At 31.7% G+C, this 27,235-nt stretch overlaps 1 protein-coding gene across 8 annotated transcripts in view; it reads right to left on the bottom strand.

The window, feature by feature from the left end:
• The window catches only part of LOC118196257 (WD repeat-containing protein 91), a 151,213-nt gene that overhangs the window by 7,898 nt on the left and 116,080 nt on the right, over positions 1-27,235 (bottom strand). For 4 of the 8 annotated variants that reach the window (XM_085813790.1, XM_085813791.1, XM_085813792.1 and 1 more), the window contains exons 11-16: positions 9,185-9,281; positions 8,976-9,079; positions 7,013-7,124; positions 3,995-4,103; positions 1,069-1,181; positions 775-957 (exon numbers count right to left, since the gene is read on the bottom strand). In XM_085813790.1, the coding sequence (XP_085669916.1) occupies positions 775-957; positions 1,069-1,181; positions 3,995-4,103; positions 7,013-7,124; positions 8,976-9,079; positions 9,185-9,281 (718 nt within the window). Of the gene's footprint in view, positions 1-774; positions 958-1,068; positions 1,182-3,994; positions 4,104-7,012; positions 7,125-8,975; positions 9,080-9,184; positions 9,282-27,235 lie in introns of those variants that run through there. The other 4 variants (XM_085813796.1, XM_085813795.1, XM_085813797.1 and 1 more) reach the window with 4 other exon arrangements.

The raw sequence follows: 27,235 nt of genomic DNA, 5'->3' as shown, positions 1-27,235 counted from the left end.
TGAAAGAAATGTTTAATAAAGTAAACAAATAAATATTAAGCTTTTTTTTTTTGTAAATTTTGATACCCTTTAGATCATAATTGTTCTTTATTTCATACATTATGGTTTCATATTTTTAATTTTATAATTTCTGCATGCCATCTTACCAGATTTAAACTGATGATCTATAAACCGGAAAAATCAATAATCCGGAATCGCCAAAGTCCCTACAAGTCCAGATTAACGACTTTTCACTGTATAATCTTCTTATATCTAGTGCTATTACCATTTTTTTATATAGATTATGCTGAAACAATGCTTTGTAGTTTCAATTTTAGCCAAATAATGATTTTCTTATATTAGAGTCTATATCTAATAATGAGGGAAAAAAGAAGCATAAAGTATAGTACTGAATCTAAATACATTAAATTTATAAATGTCTTAGTAAATGACTTTCTTAATTGAATTTTATGGGAACATCCAGATATTTCAGTTCATGAATCTAAACGTTTTCCTTACATGCCCCATAATTTAAGCTTATCTTTCACATTTTACTTTATTTTTTAACCCTTATTTAATAATAATAAAAAATTTTGATTATTACAGAAATTTTAATTATAATTACAGAAATATTCAATCTTTAAATTAAGAATAATTTTGAATATGCCAAGAAGAGAATGAAAATAAGTATAGACACATAACTGTCCATAACAAACTAAAGTTATGCACATGCATTTTATCTTCATAAATAAAATCCTACTCAGTTTTTAATAATAAAAAATAAATAATGCTAACCTTATATATAATGCCACCAAGTGGTCCACAGGTCAAAACATGTGTTCCATCATTATTAAAACAGAAACGTTTCCCAAAAGAATTGATGACTTCAGATTCATTAGTTAAGGTTTTTGTAGCTTCCGGGTGTACTTTGAGCTCACAAAGTTTATGACCTGTTACGTTAATACTCCATGAAAAGAACTGAAATTAAAATTAATGTAAAAAAAAAATATAAACCTGCAAATAATAGCTTCCTACTATATCAAATGTTTGCAAATATATATTATAAAGAAGCAATAAATTATTTATTACTTTTCCATCGGTGCCCATAGTATAACATGATGTTTCATCAGGGCTGAATTCAGTTGACAAAACACTCCCAGAATGTGATTGCCATTTAGCAATAATTTCTGATGTACGCAGATCTAGGGGGGGGGAAATTTAGCATGACTATTAGTTATAATAATTTCTTGGTTATGATGACTAATTTAATAAGATGAAAGACACTGAATAACGATGGAAATGTATTTTTCAGTCAGGATTTTACATAAAATTTATAATATGATTATTGCATGCTGTGCAAATGATCATATACATGAACACACATTTTTAAAATGCAAGACTTTGCTAAGAGACATTGCTGCGAAATTTTGCATCTTTTAGCTTGAAGAGAAATATTCACAACATAACATGCTTAATGTATGCTTATATATTTTTTTAGATTTCCATGAATAAGAAATCCAAAGGGAAAGAAAATTCAACTGGAGAAAAATTTAATTACCTATCAAAAAAGAAACAGTGTATAATTCTTTTTTCTTTTCTTTTACTGATATTGACTTTTATCTCTTTTTCTTCTGTTTTGTATTTTGTACACATAGTATTTTGCTTGAAGAGAAATAACAATGATAGTTATGGTTACACTGACAGTATTGAAATGAAGATATCCATGTTGATATATAGCTGCTATATTTTTTCATATAAACAATAGACTGGGATAGTTATAGATCAATTCGATATCTTTTAATACAACTATTACTTTAATAAATAAATATATTATTAATAATATAACACTAATACATAATTCTTACAGTTTACTATTGACATACAAAAAGGATTTCAAAATGCATAACATATTTAGTAGTTTTCTCATATTTTAAAAAAATGGAGGAGAGTTTTGTGTCATGAATTAAAATAGCTTACAGATTTCAAGTACTTTATCTTTTCTTCTCTTTTTAAATCTTAAATTTCTTAAATGTGGCCAATACATGATAAATTTTAAAAGTTTCTTTTTGCCTCAATTATTTTGAAAGAATATTAGAAATATTTCAGCAGAAAAAATTTTCATTTCTTGATATAATAGTATTCTGCAATGAAGAATTTCACACTGTACTGTAAAACAGCACTAGACAAAACAAACACTACCCAAAATCTAAAATAACAGAATATAACTTTATGAAATGGAAGCACAGCTGCAATTCTAATATGCATGCTATAAATTTTCAAAAAAATAAAAGCAGCCCAGACAGGATAGTGGTTAGTGACTTTGACTGACATAGCTGAGCCAGTTTGAATCCTGAAGAAGGCATGAATGTTTGCAAATGTTTAGTGCCTTTACTGCATGTGGGCATTCTAAATATATGACAAGCCAAAAGTCCTCTCGTGTGGTTTGGTAGCAGGGAAGAGAGGTTGGAGACTTCGGGATGCTTTCCCTCAAAATTCAGCTGAAAGTAGAAGTCTAACGCCCTTGAGGTTCTGGCAACTATTCTTCAATGAAATATGGACTCAACAATAAACAGATAATCAATTTTCAAATACAAGCAATATCAATTTTTAACTACTTTTACAGGAACAGATATCACAGTTTAACCATATGGGTTTCATGAATCAACAGGCTTTTACCTCATTATGAAACACAGCCCTATAAATTTTCTTTGGATTTATATCTGAGGATTTTTGCAAGTAGAATTAAATAAAAGAATGTTTTTGAATGTTTACTGCGAAAAACATATACAATTCAGTTCAGAAAACATGGTTCTTTAGCCTCTTGAAAGTGGAACAGTTAGTGTTGTTCAGTCAAAAGATGATATACGAAAGTATGTTTATAGTCCATTTAAAAGCTCCTGCACTTAAACACATGATCATATCAAAGGACCCATTTTCAATTGAAACATGTCAAACTCCTATTCAAATTGGAACCACCACAGCCTTTGATCTGATTTGGACATTGAACGCAATCTTTATAGAAGACTTCACACAGTTAATGACGCATCAGTTTTCTCACACTACTTCACCACAAGCAGAAATGAGACTCACTCAAATAAGTGATATGTTTCAGCCATAAATAATCTAGTGTTTGTAATTTCATACTAACTATAACCACATGTAACTTGAATAATTGCTTTTAAAGTATTTTTTGGCATACTCAAGATATTCAAGGAATACAATTCTGAGCATTCACTTGGAAACATTATACTGTGAACAAGCAATGAACATTTATAGTAATTTTTACTTGATTGGAAAATGATTTGTTGTCATATGTGTCATACAATCAGTGTCCCCATTTGAAGAATATTTTGAGTTGGTAATTATTAGCAATTAATTGTAGCCTTCATCATTGCTTGAAGTTGCAATATATCTTAGTATTGCAATATATTTTGACATTTCACTCAGAAAAGAATTCACATTGAAAGGACATGCTCATCTGAATGGGTGATATATTAAAAAGGAAATTCTTTTAGGGTTTAATAACTTAACCTTTCATGGATATTTAAAAGTTTAAAAAGCTGATCATTATGTAAAGCAAGTATCCAGTCATCATTAAAAACAATTATTTACTAATTTCCTGCACATATCATCAGTACTGAACCAAAACTTTGAATCTATAGGTTTTGTTATTTTCATTTGCATAAAATTTTTCTTTTTTGTTTCAACACTATGGTAAAACAAACAGAATAAATCTCTCAGATGCATATAAAACTTTTTGTACACAAGTTATAAGTCAGTTTTTTTCCTAACCAAACAAGTATCACACTTGGTATCAAGAATCAAGTAAACAAGTATCACACTTGGTAAACAAGTACACACTTAACCAAACAAGTATGTTTGTAAATTGATAAAGAATGAAACAGTTGTTTTATTTTTTCAAATTACAGAACAGTTTTGAAACAGTTTTCAAATTAGAGAATTTCAGCATGTTGGTTGATATTATTTTCAGAATACCTGCAGTATCTCAACTTACCTACAATAGAACATGTTCCATCAGAAGAACCAACAAGGAGTAGCTGACCATTATGGTTAAAGCAGCAACAATTTACACAAGATGCTTCTGAGACCAGTGATAAATTCTTCTAAGAAGGAACATATAATTTTCTATTAACTTCAACAGAAAGAATAGTTCAATGTCAAGTTCAAATAATTAAGGTAAATAATATTAATATAAGATATCAGTACAGTCAAATATCGAAAATCTGCCGACCTGAAATCCGCATTGTCTCTCAAAATATAAACATTCAGTTTAGATTCTGGAAACTGCAACATTGAGTACGAAATATCGAAGAAAAAATACTTACTGAATAATATAATAATAAGTAATAACGGAAATATCAAATTACTGACATCAAAATAAAAGTTTTTTCCCTATAATCTGCATCGAGGTAAAAAAGCAGATGATTCACTCAACTCTTCTTTCAAGTTCACGATTCACATTGTTGTATTTTCTGAGTTTTGTATTTCACGATATTATTTAGTACTACCTTTTTTTTATCCTCATATTCTGTGTATAAATTAAGAATATTTTAAATTTCAGCCCTTTTTAATACAATGACAGATAAGAAACACACTCATGATTTTACTGCTTGCAACGTTGAAAAACATAAACACGTTACATTGACGACAATGCAAAAAGTGCAAATTCTGCAAAAGATGGAGGCAGGTTCCACTTCCCGGTTTATAGCAGAATAAGATGGAATTGCGACACAATTGTGTATGATATATGGAAAAATAAAGAAAAGCTGTTGAAATTTTACAGCAACAGTGATTCTAACACCGGAATCCAGAAATTTTTGCATGAGGCGAAATTGGCAAACCTGGATGCTGTGTACATATAATACAATGAATAATATAATCAATTTATATATGTAATAATAATTTAATGCAAATAATAAATTATTGCAATAATGTATATAATAATTTAATTAAATGTATCTAATACGCCTTAATTTATTTTGCACTTTGAGTCTGAATATTATGATTTATCTTTTCTGTCCTGAAATCCGCAAAATCCTAAAATCCGCACAACCTCTGGTCCCAAGCTTTGCGGATTTATGGATTCTACTCTATTATTTAAAACAAAATATTGGGGGAATAAAATGAATTGCAGTTGAAATAACATCTCAGGCAGAAAATAAAATGGACTGACAAAAATTTGATCAATCATTAGAAGAAATAATACAAAGAATGTATCAAAATTTATTCTAAAACATATGTATTAAAATTACATGAGAACACAAAAACAAAAGTACTTATAAAATCTCATTCAGCATTAAATCTTTAAAAGTGTCCTAAAAATGTTATATGCCAATTAACTGTGTAGTGTCACTTCAGTCACATTGATTTATAGCATCATCATCAAGTTATTTTAAAGTGGAGTGGCAACCTTAAGCCACTGTGACATCCAAGCTGCAATGGCTGATTTTCTATTTGTGAAATTTAATATGAATAAATGTAAATAAATATTAATCTTATTGGAATTAGACAAGTGTTATCAGCATTTAATACATTCTAGACATTTCACTAGTTTACATGGATGCGATCCAAATCTGCTTAAGAAGTGTAACATGCAAGAACATACGATGTTTCTGTGAAATGATGAGATGTCATTGGCATTATACGCATGTTGTAAGTTCATCCGTCATTTAATATGAGTTAAGGACAGCGTTGTAAGTAGCTACTTGCTCTTTTAAGGTTAAAAGAAAACAAATTTATAAAAAAACATGATAATCAGAAAAATATGATCTCATTTAATTAAGACTATAACACTCATTTAATATTTGCGAAATTTTTTTAAAATTAAAAACACACAAACTTTGAAACTAGAACTAGTATATAAACAATACTTTTAAAACAACAATGAGTAAATAATACTTGTAAATATGCAAAGTTTAAAACCTAAATTAAAATAAGCTGTTTGGAGTTGATAAACTAATAACTGAAAATTAAATAGTGAAAAGGTTTTTTGCAAAAATTACAAAATGGGGAAGGGGAGGTAATTCTTTTTTATATTGTAAAGGTTAACAACGACATCAATAATTTTAATTAAAAATACCCATTTTTATGTTGCAATATGGTATAGTTTGATGGTGGAATAAAATATTTATGTAACCATGTTACAAAAATTAACAGAACAGAATTTTTTAGGAATTAACCTCCATTCTTTTTTATTACCTCATAAACTAGCTTCAAATAATGAATACCAACCAGCTTTTTTAGTACTTGATTATATTTATTCGAAATAGAAGTACCTCTTAGTAAAACATATCCTACAATTTTGAGAGAGTCACATGATGTACTGAAAAAATCATTAACATTCACCACATCACTTTCTGTTCCCTCCATAAGTAGACTTATTTAACATTTTCATACATGTTCTCTTTAAATACTGATGCAAGGAAAGCAAAATTTTTCAAACGACCCTGAAATAATGAAATGATATCTACTTTGACAGAGTGACAAACAGTTTAGTAACTTTCCCTTTAGTACTTTAGTAATTTTGTCTCAACTTAGTAATTCTCCCCCAAGCTTCAATAACTGGCAGACACCAAAGCAAAGATTACCATAGAAAAAAAAAAAAAAAAAAAAAAAAAAAAAAATCCACACCTTACCAGGTAGTCTAAAAATCATAGCAAATAGTGGAGAAAGAATTCAGATGGGCTATTATGGGGTTCTATAAATGCTATTTACTGCTATTATGGGATTCAAAAGATTTATTCATTATGGGATTCAAAAGATTTAAGAAAATTTAAAAAAAAAAATACCTTTTAAAGTCTGACAGCTTATTAGCCATTTTAAATTCACATAACCTTTTTAATAGAACGCTATTAATTTCTCTTAGGCAGTATTATATATGTAAGAATTGCAACTGTTCTCTAATTATGTTGAACAGATATCATGCTACACTGACGATATTTCTATATCCAAAATTATTAAATGTATTTCCAAATAACTTAATTAAAAACAGCAGTAGAATTATTGTACTTACTTCTACAGATACAGTTTTCATATCCCACAGACAGAGCTGCCCATGTTCAATAGCTTCACTTGCAGATGTAACAAAATTTGTACCAACTGGATTGCAACAGATGCAACGAACCCTGAAGCAGAGTTTTGAATTGAAATTAATTAGCAGTAATAAATAAAATGATAAACAATGATTTTTAATAATACAATGCAAATTAATAGGAGTAAGACTTCAGAAAAATCTAGATGTATTTCAGAATATATAGTTCCTTTATTTCAATAACAGAAATACAGCAAATTAATTCCTTTGTAATATAAAAGGATACACTAAGAAATTGAAAAAATATATTTTTCAATTGCATTACAGCCATTATTTTTTTTTAAAAAAAACTTAAATAGTAATGTTCATGAACAAAATACAAAAAAAAAAAAAAAAAAAATTCTTTGGAAACACTCATCAAAGTATACAGGAATATGATTAATTGAACTTATGAAAAATTCTGTTCATAAAAACCACATAAAACTAATGAATATTACTTTATAAATGTTTCATTAAGTTTAAAAAGAAATATAATTTAATTATAGTGTATGAAAGAAAAAATGCATATTTGCTTTCTGAAAACTTCAAAGAAATCAAATTTAATACTATTGTGCATACCTATATATATTATTATTATAAGATCACAACACTGATTCTCCTAGCCAGCACAAGTCGGCCGTATGATCAAAAAAAAGGGACTGGCCATAAAAAAGAAATATAAGAAAAAACATAAAACCTGAGGCTCAGTGCCGAATTCCAATTCTATCTTTGTTCGTATTTGTAATCTTCATCATTGTCTCTGCAAAATCTTTCAAATTTGAATAGTTCCTTTATATATATATATATTTTCAAAATAAAGTTATTAAAAAGCCTAAAGCTTGCACTAAAGCTGCAAAGTAATAAACCAATTATTCATAATAATTTATAATATATGTTATAGATATAATTTCATTTTGAATTAATTATTGCTATTGAATGAATGCTGCCCAACTAGGTCAGTGGTTAGCAGTGTCGACTGCCATATCAAAGGGCCAGGAGAAGCCGTGGATGTTTGTTAATGTTAGTGTCTGTGCGGCATGAGAACACTCAAAATACATGGTGAGTTGTTAGTCCTCTCAAGAGGTTAGTGGTAGGGAAAGAGGAGTAGAACACCCTGAGACCCATCCCCTCCCCGAGGTAGTCTCCTTCAAAATTAGAGGCAGAAGTGAGCTAAGCTGTACTGACGAATTTCATTTGCTTGCTCTGATATTGGACAAACGAGATTAGTCACAACAAAAACAACAACACAGCACTGTATGAATACATTATGTATGTTTCATTGCATTTAATACTGATTAAAGAGGAATTGATCTAATTACATAATAAATGTTAGTTACTTTCTATACTAAATTTATAAAGTAGAATAAACTTTTTTGTAACTAACTTATTTTATGAATAACATAAGCATAAATCAGTTTTCTTATATGAAATCTCATGAAAAGCAATGCTTAGGTAAATTAATTATGCACTTTATTTATATGTTAATTAATCTAACTATAATGTAAATAAATTTAACTAGGACAGTAAAGGAAAGTTAAAAGTTTAAAATGTTGACATGTGGAATAAAAGCATACTAATTTGATATTTAAAATTAGTCAGCATCTATCTTCTTAGAGAATACAAAGCCATGTCAAGTTCCTAAATGCAAACTGTTTCCATACCTAACACTAATTTAAAATTAAATTTTGTCTAACTGTGAACTAGAAATACTCATTTTAATTTGAAATTTATCCCCCCCCCAAAAAAAAAGCAAAAACCTGCTTTATTTCTAAAAGAAAATGTATTAAAATTATTCCCTTTATTCCTCATTGATGTTCAAAATTTACACTAAATCAAATGTTAATTGATAGAAGTTTTTTAGAAAAAAATACTTGTAACATAAGGAGATGAAAAAAATGTGATTTACTTTTGACTGCTAGTGCCACTATTATCCGTGTAAACTTCTTTTATAACTCTTCTTTCCTTAGTGTCATATATTCTTACAACTCCTGTTGTTCCACCATATAGAAGCTGAAAGAAGAAATACATTTTACATATAAATCATAAACATTGAAGAAGATGTGAAATATTAATTTACTATAAAAAACCATATCCTTAAATTGTTTTATTTCTTACTAATCTTTCTCTTTTACAACCCCATTCCAAAGAAAGGACACTGGTTTTCGACATGATAGTTGACAGTGTTGATATCGATGGGCTAGCATTCCATATCCTATGATTAAAAATACCAGAAAGTGTGTTGAAACGAAATGCTAAAGCAATAATTTTTAATGAAGAAAATTTTTCAATAAAAACAGATTATATTTCAGGAACATAATTCTAATTCACTGAATTCAGCTATTTACGATTTATTTACTCCATTTTGAAAGAATATGCACTGGCCAATACCAAAGTGTCTAAAGCCGTGAAACATGGATATTTTGTTCCTGGTTCTATCCATTGCAATAGAATGAACTATTTACATGAGGTTTTCCTTCATTTCTCCTTGACAGACCTTCAAACAGGAATTTCCCCTAATATGCAATTAGCTCTAACATGGTTTATCGCAACCAAATAATGGAACTCAATCAAGAGAATAAGTGAAAAAGTTTGTTTGCATGACAACGTACAAGCAATGTTGCTTGTACTTATATGTTGAAAACTTACCTGGCAATCTAGTAACATTCACTTTTAGGCACAGATCTTTAATAATTAAATAATGTTAACACATATTAGCAATCAGAAGAGTGACTGAAATTCTGTATTACACAAAGAAATGAAATGAACAATTTACAACACTTTAAAATAAAGCCATACTATCACAATGCAAAAATAAACATCTAGGAATAAACAGAGGATAATTGCAATAAAAGTTATAGGGTATTGTACTAAAATGACTGATTTCAAGAGCGCAAAGGGCCCAACAGTGGCCAAGCGGTAAATTTGTTGAGCAGTTCGGTCCAAAGTTCGAGTCCCATGAACAGACGGGCTGCATGGGCGTTTTCGTGGTTTTCTCCATGTGTAACATATACACAAGCCAGTTTACCTTAGAAAGTCCTTCACAAAGACATCCCTCCCCTTAGTGAAATAGCCCTCAAGTGATTTGCCATAATCAAATACACCATCAAGTGCAGAGAGGAAAACATGAAACACAGTAATCATAATCATGCACATACTGACATAAAGAACAGAACTGCATTAACATGAAAACTGAAAAACCAATGTACTAACATCTCATACCATCCATTTTTCTGAAAACATAATCAGAAAATAATCACACACGCAAAAAAAGAAAGAAACAAATTAGATACTGACATCATACCATATGATACATAAATTTTTTTTACGCTTTCACTGAGCATAACAAGTTACCAATTCGCTCTTTAACTTACTCCTGTTAACAAGGTTTTCCCCCCCCCCACTATTTTTTGCTTTTATTATTAAACATTGCTTTCTTTGCACTTATGCCATATACAATTCAAGAGCAAAATAACAAAATATTAAAAAACACTCTATCTTTAGACTTCCCAATAGTGTTAGGGGTCACCAAACTTTTTTTTACTTGGCTATATTATTTCTTTAAAAACTAGCCATTTGAGCCTCCAGCTGCCTAAAACAGTCATCATAAAAAAGAAGCAATTATGTATTGATTTCAATGAGTCCAGCTAGCATCATTTTATAAAAATATTTAACATTTATAATTAGCCATCTTATGATTTAAATTCATTTTTATTTAAGTTGATTAAAAAATAGAAAAATATTTTTAAGAACTGTGTTTATTGTTTTTCAATCACTCCACTTGCTACTCAGTAATACAAAGATTAGATATCTTACACTTTACTAAATGGCAACTTGCTGGTGCATAGAGTTTAAAAGTATTCTATTTGAGCAGTGGCAACACATTGCATTCAAATAATTGGATTTGTGGATTAAAATTGAAAGATAAACACATTACATTTTGTCAAATGGCAAAAATTTGGCATGCTGGTGATAAAAATGTTTTATTTCTAAGAGTGTTGCCACCTCTCGCTTTCAAATTGCTGAGTTTGTTGAACAAAAATTTGTTAAATCTGCAAAAAATATGAAATAAATCAAAAACTAACTCAAAATTTGAGCTTTGAAGTGTCCATGTTCGGGTGGAGGACTATAAGCATTAAAAAATAAGTAGTTTCTAGGTGCCATCATTTTTAGACAACGTGAGGAACATACATACAGACTCTTCATTATTTATTTTTAACCCTTTCTGGCACGCTACTCTTTAAAGTTGGAATTTTACCAAAAACAATTTGTAGGCAGTTTATTTAGGCCTAGGAGAATATGCAGGTATAATTTTACAAAGATTGTGCATACTGTTTTCATTTTGTGGGTGTGTCCGAAGCAAACACACTGAGCCACACAGGGTTCGTACACATTTCCTTACATGAAAATTACGGACTTTTAAGGACCATCAAAGAAAAAATTAAGGACCTATCAGCAAACAAACAAACAAAAAAGAAATGAATAGAATAAAGCAATTATCCATTTATGAAACTAACAGAAATGTGTATTATGCACTATTATTAAATTCAATTTAATACTTAACATAAAACAATTTTAAAAATTAAACTAACTCCCTACACGTTATGAAGTAGATAACATTAAATTAAGAACATAATTTCTTAAAAAATATGTATAAGTGTATTTTACACTAATAACAACCACAGATATTTTAGAGATTTACATGATTATTATTTAACTTATTTGATATTTATTTAAACACAGTCAACTACTATTACAATTGCAATGTAAGAATATTTTGCAGATTAAAATAACTGATTTGTAAACATACAATTTATTTCTTTGGTTTTTTGAAAGATACTAGAATAATAAACTATACAATAAAAGATACAAAACATTTATGCTTTTTTAAAATCTGAAAATTTTTCAGCTATTTTAACATCTAATTTATTTATGTCTATTTCCTTTTCTTTAACTATTCTTCTAAGTTCATTTGCTTTGATAAACAAATCAATGTTCCTGCTGGTCTCGGCTTCATCTGCTAAAAGCATCTATCGAAGCTGCTGCTGATCTCGTTTCTTTATTAATTTCGATATTAAGAATACCTCCAGAAAATTTTATGTAATCAAATACTGTGCATTGAGAAATGTATGATAAGTCACTTAAATTTTCAATTTCAATTGCTTTATTTACAGAGAAGCCCCTTTCCACAGAGGCCTGTCCATGTGACAAGATAAAAATCATTTTCACTATTTTCCATACTTTAGAATAGTGAAAATCATGAAAATAAGAAATGAGAAATTGTGTCAAGAGATAGATTTTGAGGATCAAAAGTAGAAAATTCATGTAAATTTGTCTTAACTACTTTGTCTAGAATCTCTCCAAACTGCAGCAGAATTTCATCACAATTATCTTGTAAAACACGTTTATTCCGCGTTAACACCATTAGAACTATTTTCATTTTGTTCTGGGCTTTTTCTGGACTTTTAGCCATCAACTGTGGGTCTATACAAGATACATTTCGAATAAGAGTATAATTTATTGGACATTTAGCCATTAAGTGTTGTACCATTGCTAAGACACATTGTTGACCTTGTTTCAATGCAAAACTTGCAGCTTGTGAAATGTCCTTCTTGCGGCATTTTTCATTCATTAACTGCTCAAATAAACTTTACTTTTATCATTATAACAATTTGAATCATTAAATTAAATTTATAAAGATTTTCTGATTTAGTTATTTTTGAATATTCTAGTTTCAAAATTTTATAGTGCTAAAAGCAATAATTTACAAGTTTTAAGATATCTTCAGCAAAAAAGGGAATAAGTGGTTTATCGCTTTGATAATATTCAAGGAAAGGCAATAATATTTTTGACAGAGAGAGAAAAAAAATTTAATTTTATAAGAAATGTTTTATCCTTAGTTGCCTCCAAAATATTTGAGATGGATTTCAATAATTTTTTTTTAAACTGCCCCATTTCAACTTTTATAATGTATAGTAGCAAGTCATCCCATATTTCAATGGATCTTTCAACTGCTGAGACATTTTGCAACCATCGGTAAAAGCAGAACTTCACAGCAGAAAATTTTAATTAAAACATTATTTCTTTATCTATCAGATGATGGAGCAAAGATAAAAATTCTGCAATAATTGGTTTTATTGTTAAACAAAAATGTATGAATTTTTCTTACACATTATATTTTAACACTTAAAAAATGTACTATATCGATAAAAAATTGCGACATCGCGAAATATTCTAGGCAAGCATTCCTGCAGAGATTCCATTACATTGCTAAAATTGCCATAAGAATGCGATATTGGCAATACCATGAACACATTTTCTCCGTGTAGCAACCATTCCACTTATCGGTCATTTTCTTTTAATTTATTAATCTTCCGTTTCTTTTATTTTTTCTTTATCATTTCAACACTGACTTTTTACTCAGGATTTAGCTTTTATTTTAATTTCTAGTTATAAATAGGTGAAATTAGCGTAATAACAAAAGATAATTTCAATCATTATCACAATGAAATTTTATATCGACCAACTATTTGGATAACTGATGTGATATTAAAATTCAATAACATTCTTCTGAAAGCAGTATTCCTTTTATAAAAATACTTGGTAAAATTCTAGTATGGTGCAGCCTTGGTGCAATTTTGAAAATTATCACCAACACCAAAATGACCCGTTTAACTACCCATCGTATATGTCCCATTTAATGCTCATCATAAAGTCGCCAAAAGTAGCCAAATCCCTTATGCAACGGATACCTTGCGCATACGATTAAACCAGATACTTAATTTAATTGTCTATTGAAGCTTCAAAACGTATTTCCGAACTTCACTTTTTTTTGGCTAGCGTTACCGAATTCGCCCTTGGCGACCTAAAATCAAAATGGAGCCAACAGATTTCCCGCGAAATCGATAACAGACTCTCTGCAGAAATAAACTCATAATTCCGATATCCCATACATATATGTGCAAAAAAAAAAAAAAAAAACCTCCGTAGAAAGTGATCAAAAATTAATTTATGGCTTAATTCAAACAAACACAGAAATTAAGGTAAGCAAAACCGTGTAAAAACAAATTGAAATGATAAAACGAAACTTAGCTTTCATGTGAATTTTCAGCGCTGACTCTCCCATTCTAGAAATTTCAATTTGTTTCAGACAAAGACCACATTTAGCTTTATAAGGATTGTCATCCATCAATATCCAGTCTTTGTAGTCAGCTTGATGAAGCCACAGTTTATTGAAAATGCACTTTCCAGGCATCTCGTTGCTATTGGCGTCGGAGAGGTTTTGGCCTTCCAGGTTGGGATTGTTCTAATTTTGGCAAATATTTTCAGAATCCCCCCTTTTTTTTTCCTCGAGCACCTTCATCATCACTTTCGCCTCTTAAAGAACTTCCGGCTTCACGCTTTCATCACAATCTGCCTAAGTTTATGGATAACACCTGTTTTGAAAGACTGGGTAAATAGCCAATCAGACACCCAATACTTTCATCCTAGGGTAGCTAACTGTTTTTTATCGTTTGCAACGCAAATCCGCCAACAGATTGGTTAAGAGCCGTGTAATTTTAATTCCATATTCATGAGAAATCGCAATTCACACTTAGAATGGCAATCATTAGAAATCATAAGAAATGTCAAATGAGCAAAATTAAGGACCGTTTATTCATTTTGACCAAAATTTAAGGACCAAAAATCATTTTTGAAAAAATTAAGGACTTTTAAGGATCGTACGAACCCTGGCCACACAAGCTGCGATAGGTGAGCATTGCTGTGAAGCACGTATTACAGTAAAATACTTTGTCTATGGTTTAAAAACAGTAGAATCTGATCTCTGTAGCAGATTTAGCATAACCCAGGGTGCAGCACCACGCTACTCTACACCCCCAGAAAAAAAAACCGGGAGGAAAAAAGGAAACTCTCATTGCTTCAGCAATGCTGAGGCCTCTAAGAGCCATTTACACAATTTTAAAATTTATAAGAAAAATAATTAAAATACTATAATATTTACAATTAATTATTGACTAGAAAAAAAAATAATTATTAAATATATATAAAAATAAAAATCAACAGAAATCAAAACTAAGCAAACTACGAACGATGAAACCAGGAGAAAAAAAAGGTCTGCTCTGGCTGAAAATCAAATAGCTAAGTGAAAACAAAGCACTGGGGGTCTTCAAAACCAAAAATAGAAAAGAATAAAAACAAATGTAAATAAATCTATGCTCTCAGCCTCCCCCCGTGTTTGAAGCACGAGACCAGATTCTGTGACTCACTCCACATGACAGGCGCTACCAGTACAGTGTGTTCAGTCCGAACACACCATACACTGAAGGCTTCACTATATGCAATATTTCAAAGATAAAAATTAAAAGTAATACAGAATAGGCGAATTAACATGTGAACAACAAAATTATATAAAGATTTTTTTCATTGATATTCTTTATATTTAAAAAAAAATCTGAAACATTTCTTTGAAAAATCAGTGTCTTTAAAAACATAATATATCTCAACGTTAATTATTTTCTTGTGTGGTGCTACCATCTATTATTCATAAAAGAGATTAAAAGTAACCATTAGTGTAGTTTTTGTGATATTTATTGATTGTTTTCAGTGTCTAAAGAGGGAATATTTTTGGTATGTTCACACGGAACCCACTGCACCTGAAAGGGTTAAAGAGTACATTGTAATAACATTTGGCGGCAACAATCTGAAAAGTGATTCAGGCACAAAAGTGAGATGCACAAAAAGTGAGTTTCGAGACTAATAGCACCTCTGGTTCCAATAAAGCATTTCTTCCTTGCTATGTTTTGAACCAACCACATCTAACTGTTCCTATTGAATACAAAGGTGTAGAAAGAGCAAGAAATTTAAAGTGATTGGACAGATACGCTTATCTTTGACTATAAATCTTATCTCTGTTCAAATGGTGCTCTATGACTGCAAACAAAGACTAAATTGAAACTGAAATTACTGATGAGTACAGTGTCTAAGTTGGAAACCAGTAATGCACTATTTGGTGACTAACCATAACATATTTTGCATTAATAAACTATAGCAGAAGATAAAAGGAGAATTAGAAAAGTTGTGCATGACTTTCATTATATGATCCACATATTATATTAACACATTTAAACAGAAATTGTCAATTATTGTCACATTTAAACAGAAAGCAAATGTTTCAGAGCTAGTCCTGATAATGCATCTATGACTAAGACAGCAGGTGTATACGGAGCAAGGTTATTCAGAGTGATGCCAGTATAGGATTATACTGTACAATCTCATCAAACAATTGAAACTGCAGGTGTAAGATTAAACTATCTGAAGGGGATATATCAGAATTACCTAAAAATATAAAGAAGACCTGAAAAATATATATGAAGTCTGAGAATCACAAGTGGTCCTCCAAAAATTTCAAAAAAGACAAAAATAAAATTCAAATTAACTATGAATACTACACTCCATCTAAAAACTCAAGAGTTGGGAAACTACACATTGACTTATTACACATCTATCACTTCTTGCAAGACATTTTATTAAATTTATTATCTGTTATCCTACCAATGGACCTTCTACTCTAGTAGCAACAAAAATGAGTGTGTGAAACCCAGAAAATTGAAATTTTACTTAGTGATGAAAAGCATAAATGTCAAAAGGAAACCTGTGGGATTTTTCAAATTTGTTAAGAACTGAATAAAGAAATCAAAGTTATTTCTAATGTAATTTCCACAACTAAAATGACCTTAGAAGCTTCCTATATTGGAATAAAATAATATATATTTTCTCATCACAAAGAGAAAAACACTCCATTCTGTAGGTGAGACCTTAATACTTCCAGTTATAGAAAACATATACAATCAAAAGTCGTCAATCCAGACTCATCGGGAATTCGGCGATTCCAGATTATAGATCATCCGTTTAAATCTGGTAAGATGGCATGCAGAAATTATAAAATTAAAAATATGAAACCGTAATTTATGAAAAAAAAAAAAAAAGCTTAATATTTATTTGTTTACTTTATTAAACATTTCTTTCAATGTAAGTTGTTTAGGTTGCTTCGTTTTTTATGTGATAATACTTTATATTTAATTCTATAAACAGACATAATTTCTTGTTCAGTTCCAAAGTTCCGCTGTTCAAGTCCTATAATTGCTGTGTCGAGAATACAGACTAATTTTTCAATCGAAATTTTTTCGTTTTCAATAACCTCTGTGTCACTTTCTTCGCTATCGGAAGCGAATTATAATGACGAGGAATTTGATTTAAATCATATTAAAGATTAAGTACATCGAGATGAAATACTACATTTAGTAAGGAATTATAAGCCAAATAAAATAAAAGCATCTGCCCTGAAGATAAGGATAGTGCTGACAGATCAACTTCCAATTCATTGCGCGCCGCGGTGTCCCCCACCCGCAGAGCAGCGTGAAATTGATAAACAGATATCAGAATGGTTAGATAAACAAAGGATAAGCCTTTATCCATTTTTTGCAGCAATTCCACTTTTTGTTTAATGAACTTCGAAACATACTTTCGCTTTGTAGATCCTTTACAAATTAGTAAATATATATCAGAAATTCTATTTGACATAATCGAAAGTTCAAGCTTACTTTTGTAAAATTGCTCTAACAGTCTGCAAAAATAATAAGCCGGATCCCATTCGAAGATTAAGAAACAACGCAATCTGCAACATTAACTGAATTAGATAATTTTAGCTTAGCTTATACTGTCCGTTATACATTAAACGCGCATTCGTAAACGTATTTTGCGCATGCGCACACACATATTCGCAGCCGTAAAGGTCTTACGCACATGCGTCACTTTGACGCATGTGCGGACCTGAGGTCCAGATTATGGGTGTCCGAATTAATGACTTTTGACTGTAGTTAAAATTATAATAAGTGAAAAACTATCTAAAGTAAAATAAAATTAATTAATTAATATTAATATAACTCTATTATATATATTAATTATTAATATAACTCTTAAAAGACAGAATTACAAGTTAATCGATAACACTGTTAACCCTTTAACTGCTTAAGACTGTTTAACGTTTTCAGGGTTTCCTTTAAAAATGCTTTAGACGTCTTTACACAAATTTAAAATCGCTCGAAAAATGTTCAAGACGTGTATACTCGAAGCCCAAATTTTGCCAAAAATGCTTAAGACGTGTTTAGACAATGCGCTCTGGTGTTCTTTCCCTACCTTTCTGCAGGCGGTTGACAGCTGACACAAAGTGCTTAATGGGGTGTGAAGTCTCTTTGAAAAGAGCACTTTACGAAAAAGTCCTGAGAGTAAAGTATCATTGTTAGACAGCAGGTATGTATTATCTGTGTGCCGATTAAAAGTTTGCGAAAGAAGATAAATCGTTTTACAACTGTTTGCCTTGTGGTACTTTATACAAATGAAAGTCAAACAGGATCCGACGTTGTTATAGTACATTGCCGAATTTCGGTCTAAACAAGAAAAAATAAGAATTGTAATGGAAGACGCCTTTATGCCTATATCTTGCTTCTTGAACGAAATTTTCGGCTTCAGGGCATTTCAATTTGAGATGTTGGCGATAAAATTTTCGCATTGACATGATCGATGAGATAGAGAATAAGACGAAAGTTGTCCCAGTATTAGGCTTAGTATGGGATTTAGAAAAAGATTGTTTGAGTTGCAAGATCGAAGAAACATTTAACTTGAGGGAACCTAAACCAAAGTTTTGTTAATTACCCAGAAAATTTTTGATCCCATTGGCTTTACTGCACCGATAACTGTAATTCCTAAACTAATTTTGCAAGAAACCTGGAACCAGAAGATTAAGTGGGATGAAGATCTTCCTCTTCCCCTAAGTGAGCAGTTTGGGACTTGGTTGAACCAACTGCCTCTGCTATCTCAGACTGAAATTCCTCGTTGGTTAAATATTGATTACGAAAACGAAGATACCGTAGTGCTCCACGTTTTTTCGGATTCTAGTAAAAGAGCCTATGCCACATGTGCATTTTTAAGAGTTGATACAATTGAAGGTGTAAAGGTTCAGTTAGTAAGCGCGAGAAGTCGAATAGCCCCTATTAAGGAACTTACTATTCCACGTCTTGAACTTCTCTCCTGTCTGATAGGTGCCAGGCTTGCCAAAACAATTCTATCAGATTTGAAATTTAAGAATTGTAGAACAGTGTTCTGGAGTGATTCTTCTACAGCTTTGGGGTGGATAAGAAGGGATCAAGCATGGGATACGTTTGTTCATAATCGAGTACAAGAAATAAGATCGCTTACCAGAATATCTGACTGGAGGCATGTACCTGGAAGTTTAAACCCAGCGGATCTCCCATCGAGAGGACGTACTATTGAGCAATTACAGAAATCGGCATGGTGGGAGGGCCCATCGTGGCTTTACTTACCAGAAGACGAGTGGCCTCATGTAGAAGAAAAGCCTGATGAAGAACTTATAAACAAAGAAAAAAGGAAAACGATTCTGACTCTTCTAGATCATGGAGACAATTTGGACCGGTACTACGAATACTTCTCTTCATATAGAAAAACCGTGAGAATGATCACTTGGATTTTCAGGTTTTATGACAATTTAAAGAACAAAGATAAAAACCTCACTTCTGATGTCTCAGTTGATGAATTGGAGAATGCTGAAAAGGCACTTTGTAGATTGGTACAGAAAGAATCATTTACAGGCATAAACGATCTTGCTATTCGTGCGCAGTGACCAATCATAGACCAAAATGGAATTTTAAGAGCCACAACGAATGTCTTACAGCGTCAAGATAATGAAAATTTCTGATATCCTATCATTTTACCTTCAAAACATATTCTTGTTGAAAGACTAATTTACGAGAAACATCTAGAACTCCAGCATGCTGGTGTCAGCACTTTAATGACAAATCTTAGAGAAAACTTTTGGATATTAAAATCCAGGAAAAGTATTCGAAATATTATCAGACAATGTGTAAGATGTAAAAGATTTGTTGCACAAAGAGTGGAAGTCGAGCCAGGATTTCCACCCGATGACCGAGTCAGAGAAGGGTCGACTTTTGAAGTCGTTGGAGTAGATCTAGCGGGTCCTCTCTATCTCCGTGAGGGGTTTAAAGCGCGGATAGTATTGTATACGTGTGCCATTTATAGAGCCATTCACCTTGAACTAGTTACTTCTCTATCTACTGAAACTTTCATCCAATCTTTACGTAGATTCATTGCCAGAAGAGGTAGACCTCATGTGATATATTCTGACAACGGAACTAATTTTGTAGGGACTAACAGTGTTCTTAAGAAAGTTAATTGGAATGCCATATGTTCAGCTGCTTCTATCCAAAGGTGTGGTGTGGTGTGGTGTATTTAATTATGGCAAAGCACACTAGGGCTATCTGCCTAAGGGGAGGGATGCCTTTCGTGGAGGACTTTCTAAGGGAAACTGGCTCGTATACACGTTACACATGGGGAAAACCACGAAAACACCCATGCAGCCAGCCCGTTCGCGGGATTCGAACCTCGGACCGAACTACCAGTGTTCAGCGACATTACCGCTCGGCCGCTGGTGGGCTTCTATCCAAAGGATACGATGGAAGTTCAACCCTCTGACCACCGCCTGGTGGGGAGGTTGGTGGGAGAGGCTTGTGCGAATGGTGAAAGAAAATTTAAGAAGAGTGTTAGGTCGAACATCTTTAAATTATGAAGAATTATATACTATATTATGTGACTGTGAACAAGTGATTAATTCGTGACCTATCACATACGTATCAGAGGATAATCAAGATCCATCACCACTGACCCCTATGATGTTCCTCCAAGAATTGCCGTCATCAGGAGTTCCTGATATGGACTACGTAGATTCCAAAGAACTAAACCGCCGAGCCAAATACCGACAGAGAATAAGACATGATCTACAAAACAGATTTCGCAATGAATATCTTGGTCAGTTGAGACAACAGGCAATAAAGAAGGGAAAATTTCAACAGTTGCAAGTAGGCGATGTCATTCTATTGGAGGACAGCCAGAGACGACGCATTCATTGGCCTTTAGCCAAGATTGTCGAGCTTTTCCCCAGTAAAGACGGGATAGTTAGACTAGCGAGGGTCAAGACAAGAAATGGAATTCTCTTTCGTCCAGTGCCCTGGCTTTTCCCGTTGGAGATCTCTACTTCTGAATCCATTGGCCCTCCTTTCCCTGACAGAGCACCACAAGATAGAAACGACCATGCAACTGGTCAGGCTGATCAGGCTGCTAGTATTCCACCTGCCTCAAGTCCTTGAGTGATGACCAGAGCTGGACGAGTTGTTCGGCCTCCTCATCGACTGGACCTGTGTGTATTGAGTTCCTCCACATCGTCGGATCTCAATGGTGGGAGGTAATGTTACATCTAAACTCCGAACTATCAGCACCATTACATCTAAACTCGAGAATAATCCTACGTAAGAACGTAGTTAGAACTCAGAACCCGAACTCGAATGTCTGTTAGTAGGAGAGCGCGTAATTTTCATGTAACCTAATAATTGTATATAAAATGTATAAATGTATCTAAATATAATATCTTTATTTATACAGAAGTGTCAGTCTTTATGCAAAAACTTGAAATTATTTAGATATTTCATCAAATAAGAATTTGGAATGGAACAAGCTCGGCTCTCGGGTGAAAGAAAAGATAAGAGATTTCTTTTTACCTTTTAGAATTCTATTGAGAGATACAACAAATATATTTTGTCTACTTGATTTAAGCTAATTAACGAATTATCGAGGTAAAATGAATCCTTCAAAATATTAGAAGTTTCTACAAATTTTCTGGGACTGTAGTCAAAAGGTGACTAAGTGTAGCAGCTAGCAGAAACGGACTTGATGTGAGTCTAAAAACAACTCGGTTATGTCTGTAAATTTTAAACATATGTTGATTATCGAACCATAGAAACCTTAAAAAATCTCTATCCTTTTCTGCTATTTTGATTTGACAAAAGGCCTTTTCGATGTCAGATGACACTCCTATGCCATACTTTCGAAAACGATTCAATATACGTGGAATAATTTCTATTAAATTTGGTCCTTTACTCAAACAATCATTGAGAGAGGGTGAATTCTTAGAATGTGCAGATGCATTGAAAACAGGCCGTATCTTTGTAGTTTCACTAGACTCTTTTATTACAGGTCTGTGTGACAAGTAGTGCACTCCTTCCTCCTTTTCTTCAGTTACTACCTCAATAATGTCGTTCACTTCCCACTCATCAAATATTTCTTCGTAATCTTTTCTTCTGCATGTGTTAATTAGTTTACTTTCGGTTTTGACGAGGTGTCTTTCTGCCATAGTACGGTTACTGGATAAGACGGATTTATCTAAAATAAAGGGTAAGGTTACTTCATATCTCCCTGAGCTATCTCGTTTTACACTTTTTAAGAAATGTTTTCGAGTTTCTTCTTCCAAGACACTTTTTGTTTTGTTTTCCTCTTTCGAAATCCCCAAGGTGTCTAAACGCCAAAGATTGAACAAATTTGTATTGGAAACATGTAAGGATAAAGAAAGAACGGACAGGAAACTCGACGTATTCGCATTCTCTTTAATCTTGCCCATTAAAGTCCAACCTAACTTGGTCTCAAAAGCTATGTAATCCCCCCCACAAAATGTTCAATTCTTTCAGTGAACAATTGTGCTGTGGTGTCCGCTCCTAAAAGCATATGAATCTCTTCCGGATTTTCTTGAAACAGACAGAGATTTTTATTCTCATGATTGTCATTGATAAGGATTCCCTTTTTTTCCATTACTTTAATCAACTTTTCGTCTTTCATCTTAGGTAGTGACGAACAAATTTTCCTCTGGTCTAGTGCTTCGATTTTACACCTGTACTTTCCATCTAAACTAGTTAAATCTATTTGATAACGATTATGATCTTCCGAAACTTCTACAACCCCAAATAACCCATGTTTAATTCTTTCAGTTCCTATCTTTTCTAATTTCAACGTTTTAGCAGCATATTGACTTATGTACGTGTTCTGACTTCCGGTGTCTATTAACAGTCTTAAATAACCCTTTAAGGTTTTCCCAGCTACCCCTACGACCAAAGTTTGTAAATAAACTTCAGAACGGTTACTTTGATTCGAAAGTACTTTATTTTCAACTTCCTGAACAGTTTTGATCGTTCCCTTTTTACTCTCGGAATTAATTTTGTTGCACATAATCGTAGCATGCTTAGAGTGACAATGGGAGCAAAAAATGTTAGAATCACAAAATGTGCTGATGTGACCCTTATTTTGTAAACACCTAAAACAAGTGCCATTTTTGCGTAGTATTTCAACCTTTTCGTCATTCGTTAGTTTCTGGGCAATAGGACATTTATGGCTTGAATGGGAAATATCTCCGCAAAAAAACATGCCTTAAACAATTTTTCTTTAATATCCGTGGACACTAAATCAGAAGCAGAAGAAGCTTTCGTTTCTAATTTATTGCTCTTTCCATCGCTGAAATGACAAGTGTTTATTTTCTGGACTGCATACCCAGACTGACGGCGCCCACTATTCGCTGTCGAATGCTCTGAATTCTTATTTATGACTTCCGCCCTTTCGCGTGAATCTAAACATTGAGCTATAATCAAGCAGAGGCGTTCAATATTACAACATGCACTTCCATTACTCATTCTGTTAATCTCAAGTAAAATATCTTGGGGAAGTGATTTCAGAATTATTGGACATAACATACTTGATAAATTCTCGAGAGACTGACCCAAATTTTCTAAACATCTTAATTCGATAGAAATACTATCATAAAATTTTCTAAAGGCGCGAATATCATTCGAGATTTTCAACGGTTTAGTGTTCAAAATGTTATTCATGTGAGTGTAAATGAGCACATCTGTTTTCGCAAATCTTTCTTTTAGAAGATCAATTGCGGAATCGTAATTAGCAGCAGTAATCGGTAATCCTTCGACTGTATTTAAAGCAGAACCACCTAAATGAGCTTTCAAATAATTAAATTTGTCTATTTTATCTAATGAATCATTTTTATGAATGGCAGACTCGAAACTGTTCCAAAAGGTTTTATATCCCCGTAGAATTTCGTTAAAGTTAACTTAGGTAATTTAATTCGAACAGACTCGTTATGTCTTGTTTCGTTTTGACTGTCAGTACTGAACTGGTTATTTACTACCGTTTCAGTAGATTTGCGTTTTAATTTGTTGATTCTTCTGGAGGTACGGAAACTGCATTTAACGACCTTTTGACGATATTCTTCAGATTTTTGGAATTCAGCATCAAATTCTTCGACTTTAAAAAGAGGTTCTAATTCTGTATCGACACTTTTAAGCGATTCGAAATTATTCTTTAATATTTCTAAATTTTCTTCCAAATCATGAATTTTCGGATCAATTTCCGAAAGCTGCGATTCCAAATCTTAAAGCGATTTCGTTACTGATGTTCAAAGAGCTGCGCACTTCTTTTTTAATTTATTTAAAATCTCTTCAGACATGTTCTTAACAGTTCAAAAATTCAAAAAGTAATCAATAATTGTATTCTTAATCTTTATTGTCTAATTTAAACTCTTATTCTTAGCTCGGGCGTCCCAGCAGGGATGCCAAAAAATTGTTGTTGTATCTCTCAATAGAATTCTAAAAGGTAAAAAGAAATCTCTTACCTTTACTTTCACCCGGGAGCCGAGCTTGTTCCATTCCAAATTCTTATTCGATGAAATATCTAAATAATTCCAAGCTTTTGCATAAAGACTGACACATCTGTATAAATAAAGATATTATATTTAGATACATTTATACATTTTATATACAATTATTAGGTTACATGAAAATTACGCGCTCTCCTACTAACAGACATTCGAGTTCGGGTTCTGAGTTCTAACTACGTTCTTACGAAGGATTATTCTCGAGTTTAGATGTAATGGTGCTGATAGTTCGGAGTTTAGATGTAACACTATATGTTATACAATCAAATATTTTATTTTTGTATTGAAAGTTGATTACAATTTCTGATTCGTCAGGAAAAAATATAAAATATTGCAACCAACTTTCTTGTTTGCCCTAGTATTTCAAATGTGCGTTATTATGATGGTAGATTCTCCTTTTTCCATTCTTAAATGTTAAAACTGTGCTTTCAGCATGCCTGTGTTTTGTACTCGTATGTGTGGCACTGTGCTGCGTAGATATTGGCGAACTGACATATAAAAATTATATGAATGTTGAAAGGAAGATGTTCTACTTGAAACTTCAATTAAATGGAATAAATGAATACGCCGAAGGAATTTCTTAACATGCCGAAACCATTATCCATAACATGTTTCAAATATTTTTCTGTTGAAAAGTGCATGTGCCAAAGTTGGCCCCCGTTGAATGAAATATGTTGTCTATTTTTTCTTTGTTTTTTTATAACAACAATGTTCTTGTTTTCAGAATCTGAATTATTAATAAAATTCTTTTAATAATATGCGATTCTATTTCGGTTTTTGTTTAATGAAAAATTAATTTAAGCGACAAATTTCTTATGTTTAGAAAAATTTTCGATTTTCGAAACGAGTTGCTGTCAAAAACGCATCTTCTCGTTGCTGCATATATTTATTTAAAAATATCTAATTGGCGCGTGTGCTTTTATATTTGAAAAGATCCAGAGAATTTTCAACAGGGAAATAAAGTTATTAATTTTATAGAATTTTGTGGATTCTTTGTGTTTTGAGGTAAAAGTCAAACCATCAGGTATGTGATAACCTTAAAATAAGGGTATATATAATCAGGATTTTTCGGCCAGACATTCCCAGTGAAATATATTACAAAAAATTATCTATGTAGAATTAACGTATATTCCGTTTAGTATTTGAATTTATCAGTGTTATTACACATCAGTTTATCAGTGCAAGTTATATCGAGATTTAGTTGTGTTCGATATTAGAATTTTATTTGGTTTATATAAATCCGATTCGTGTAATAATATTATATTTATTAAATACTATTTATTAGGTTTCCAAAACTGTCAAACCCAATCAATGGCATCCTTGCTAAGATATCTGATTATCGCTATTTCGACTCATATTTGAACTCAAACAAACGAACTGGTTGAATTTTGTGATTTCCCCTATGTGTAACATGAACATGAGTACGTTTTACTTAGAAAGTCGTCCATGGAGACATTCATTGCCTTCGGCTGATAGATCTCGTTTCCTTTGCCATACTCAAAATATCTAAAAATTTTTCAAAAACACTAACAGATGCATATAACAAAATAAAATTAAGTAAATGCACATAAGAAAATAAATTAAGTAAATGCATATAAAAAACTGAAGTAAATGTATATAACGAAAAAAAAGAGGTAAAATCAAATTTTCAATAATTTTTCAATACAGTAGTTTTTAAATTGCTTGTTTTCAAATTTTATTTCATTTTTATGTATGTACTAATATACAGTGTATGTGTGCGAAAGTGTGCTTGTTCGGCATATCCATATATATTAATTAAATAAATCTGATTTGAAAATGCATGCACTAACGTGCTATTCTCGTAATTTGAAAAACAGTAAAGTATTGTCTGAGAAAAATATTTATAAAGAAAATTAAATTTCTTCTCCTTACTCGGTGATGTGTAAAAAATTTAAATAAGCTTATTAATTTTTTTCTTCTTTATTAAAAACAATTAGTTTCTTTTCATCTATATATGAAAAATAACAAAATCTTGCTGTCAGACTGGAAATTCTTAAAAATATAAAACTCTTTTTTTTTCGAACAAAAGTTTCTGAGATATTTCTTTTGGTCAGCAGGTAGTAACAGGACGACTGACTGCTTTGTTTGAAAAACCCAATGAAGTGGATGATTTTACCCCCAAAAGGTTTTCTTTAACAAAGCAGATGCGGTCCAAATGGCTTCTGAGAAGCGTTCATATTTGAATAGCTAGAAGCTTGAGTTGGAAGACTTATTGTTTTCGAAGCAATCAGTTAGACAGCAATAAAATTTGTTACAGATATTTCTCTCTCTCTCTCTGTGTTCTTGAAATCCTGGAATGGGTGAAAGTTTATTTTGTTTTACATATATAAGGAAACTGCATGTAAAGCAAAATAATTCAAGGCACCCATTGTATGTTAATCATTGTACGTGCCTTCAGCTCTTCGGTTGGATATTAAGAAAAGAAATTCCTATACTACTTTTGTATTACTTGTATAGTGAAAGATTTGAAAAAAAAAATAGCTTCATATGAAAAGTTTTTCTCTGATGAACGA

Source organism: Stegodyphus dumicola, chromosome 3 (assembly GCF_044657685.1).
Source record: "Stegodyphus dumicola isolate Sdum_Otavi_A_Nest chromosome 3, ASM4465768v1".
NCBI lineage: Eukaryota > Metazoa > Arthropoda > Arachnida > Araneae > Eresidae > Stegodyphus > Stegodyphus dumicola.
This window is presented reverse-complemented; position numbering and strand designations above follow the sequence as displayed.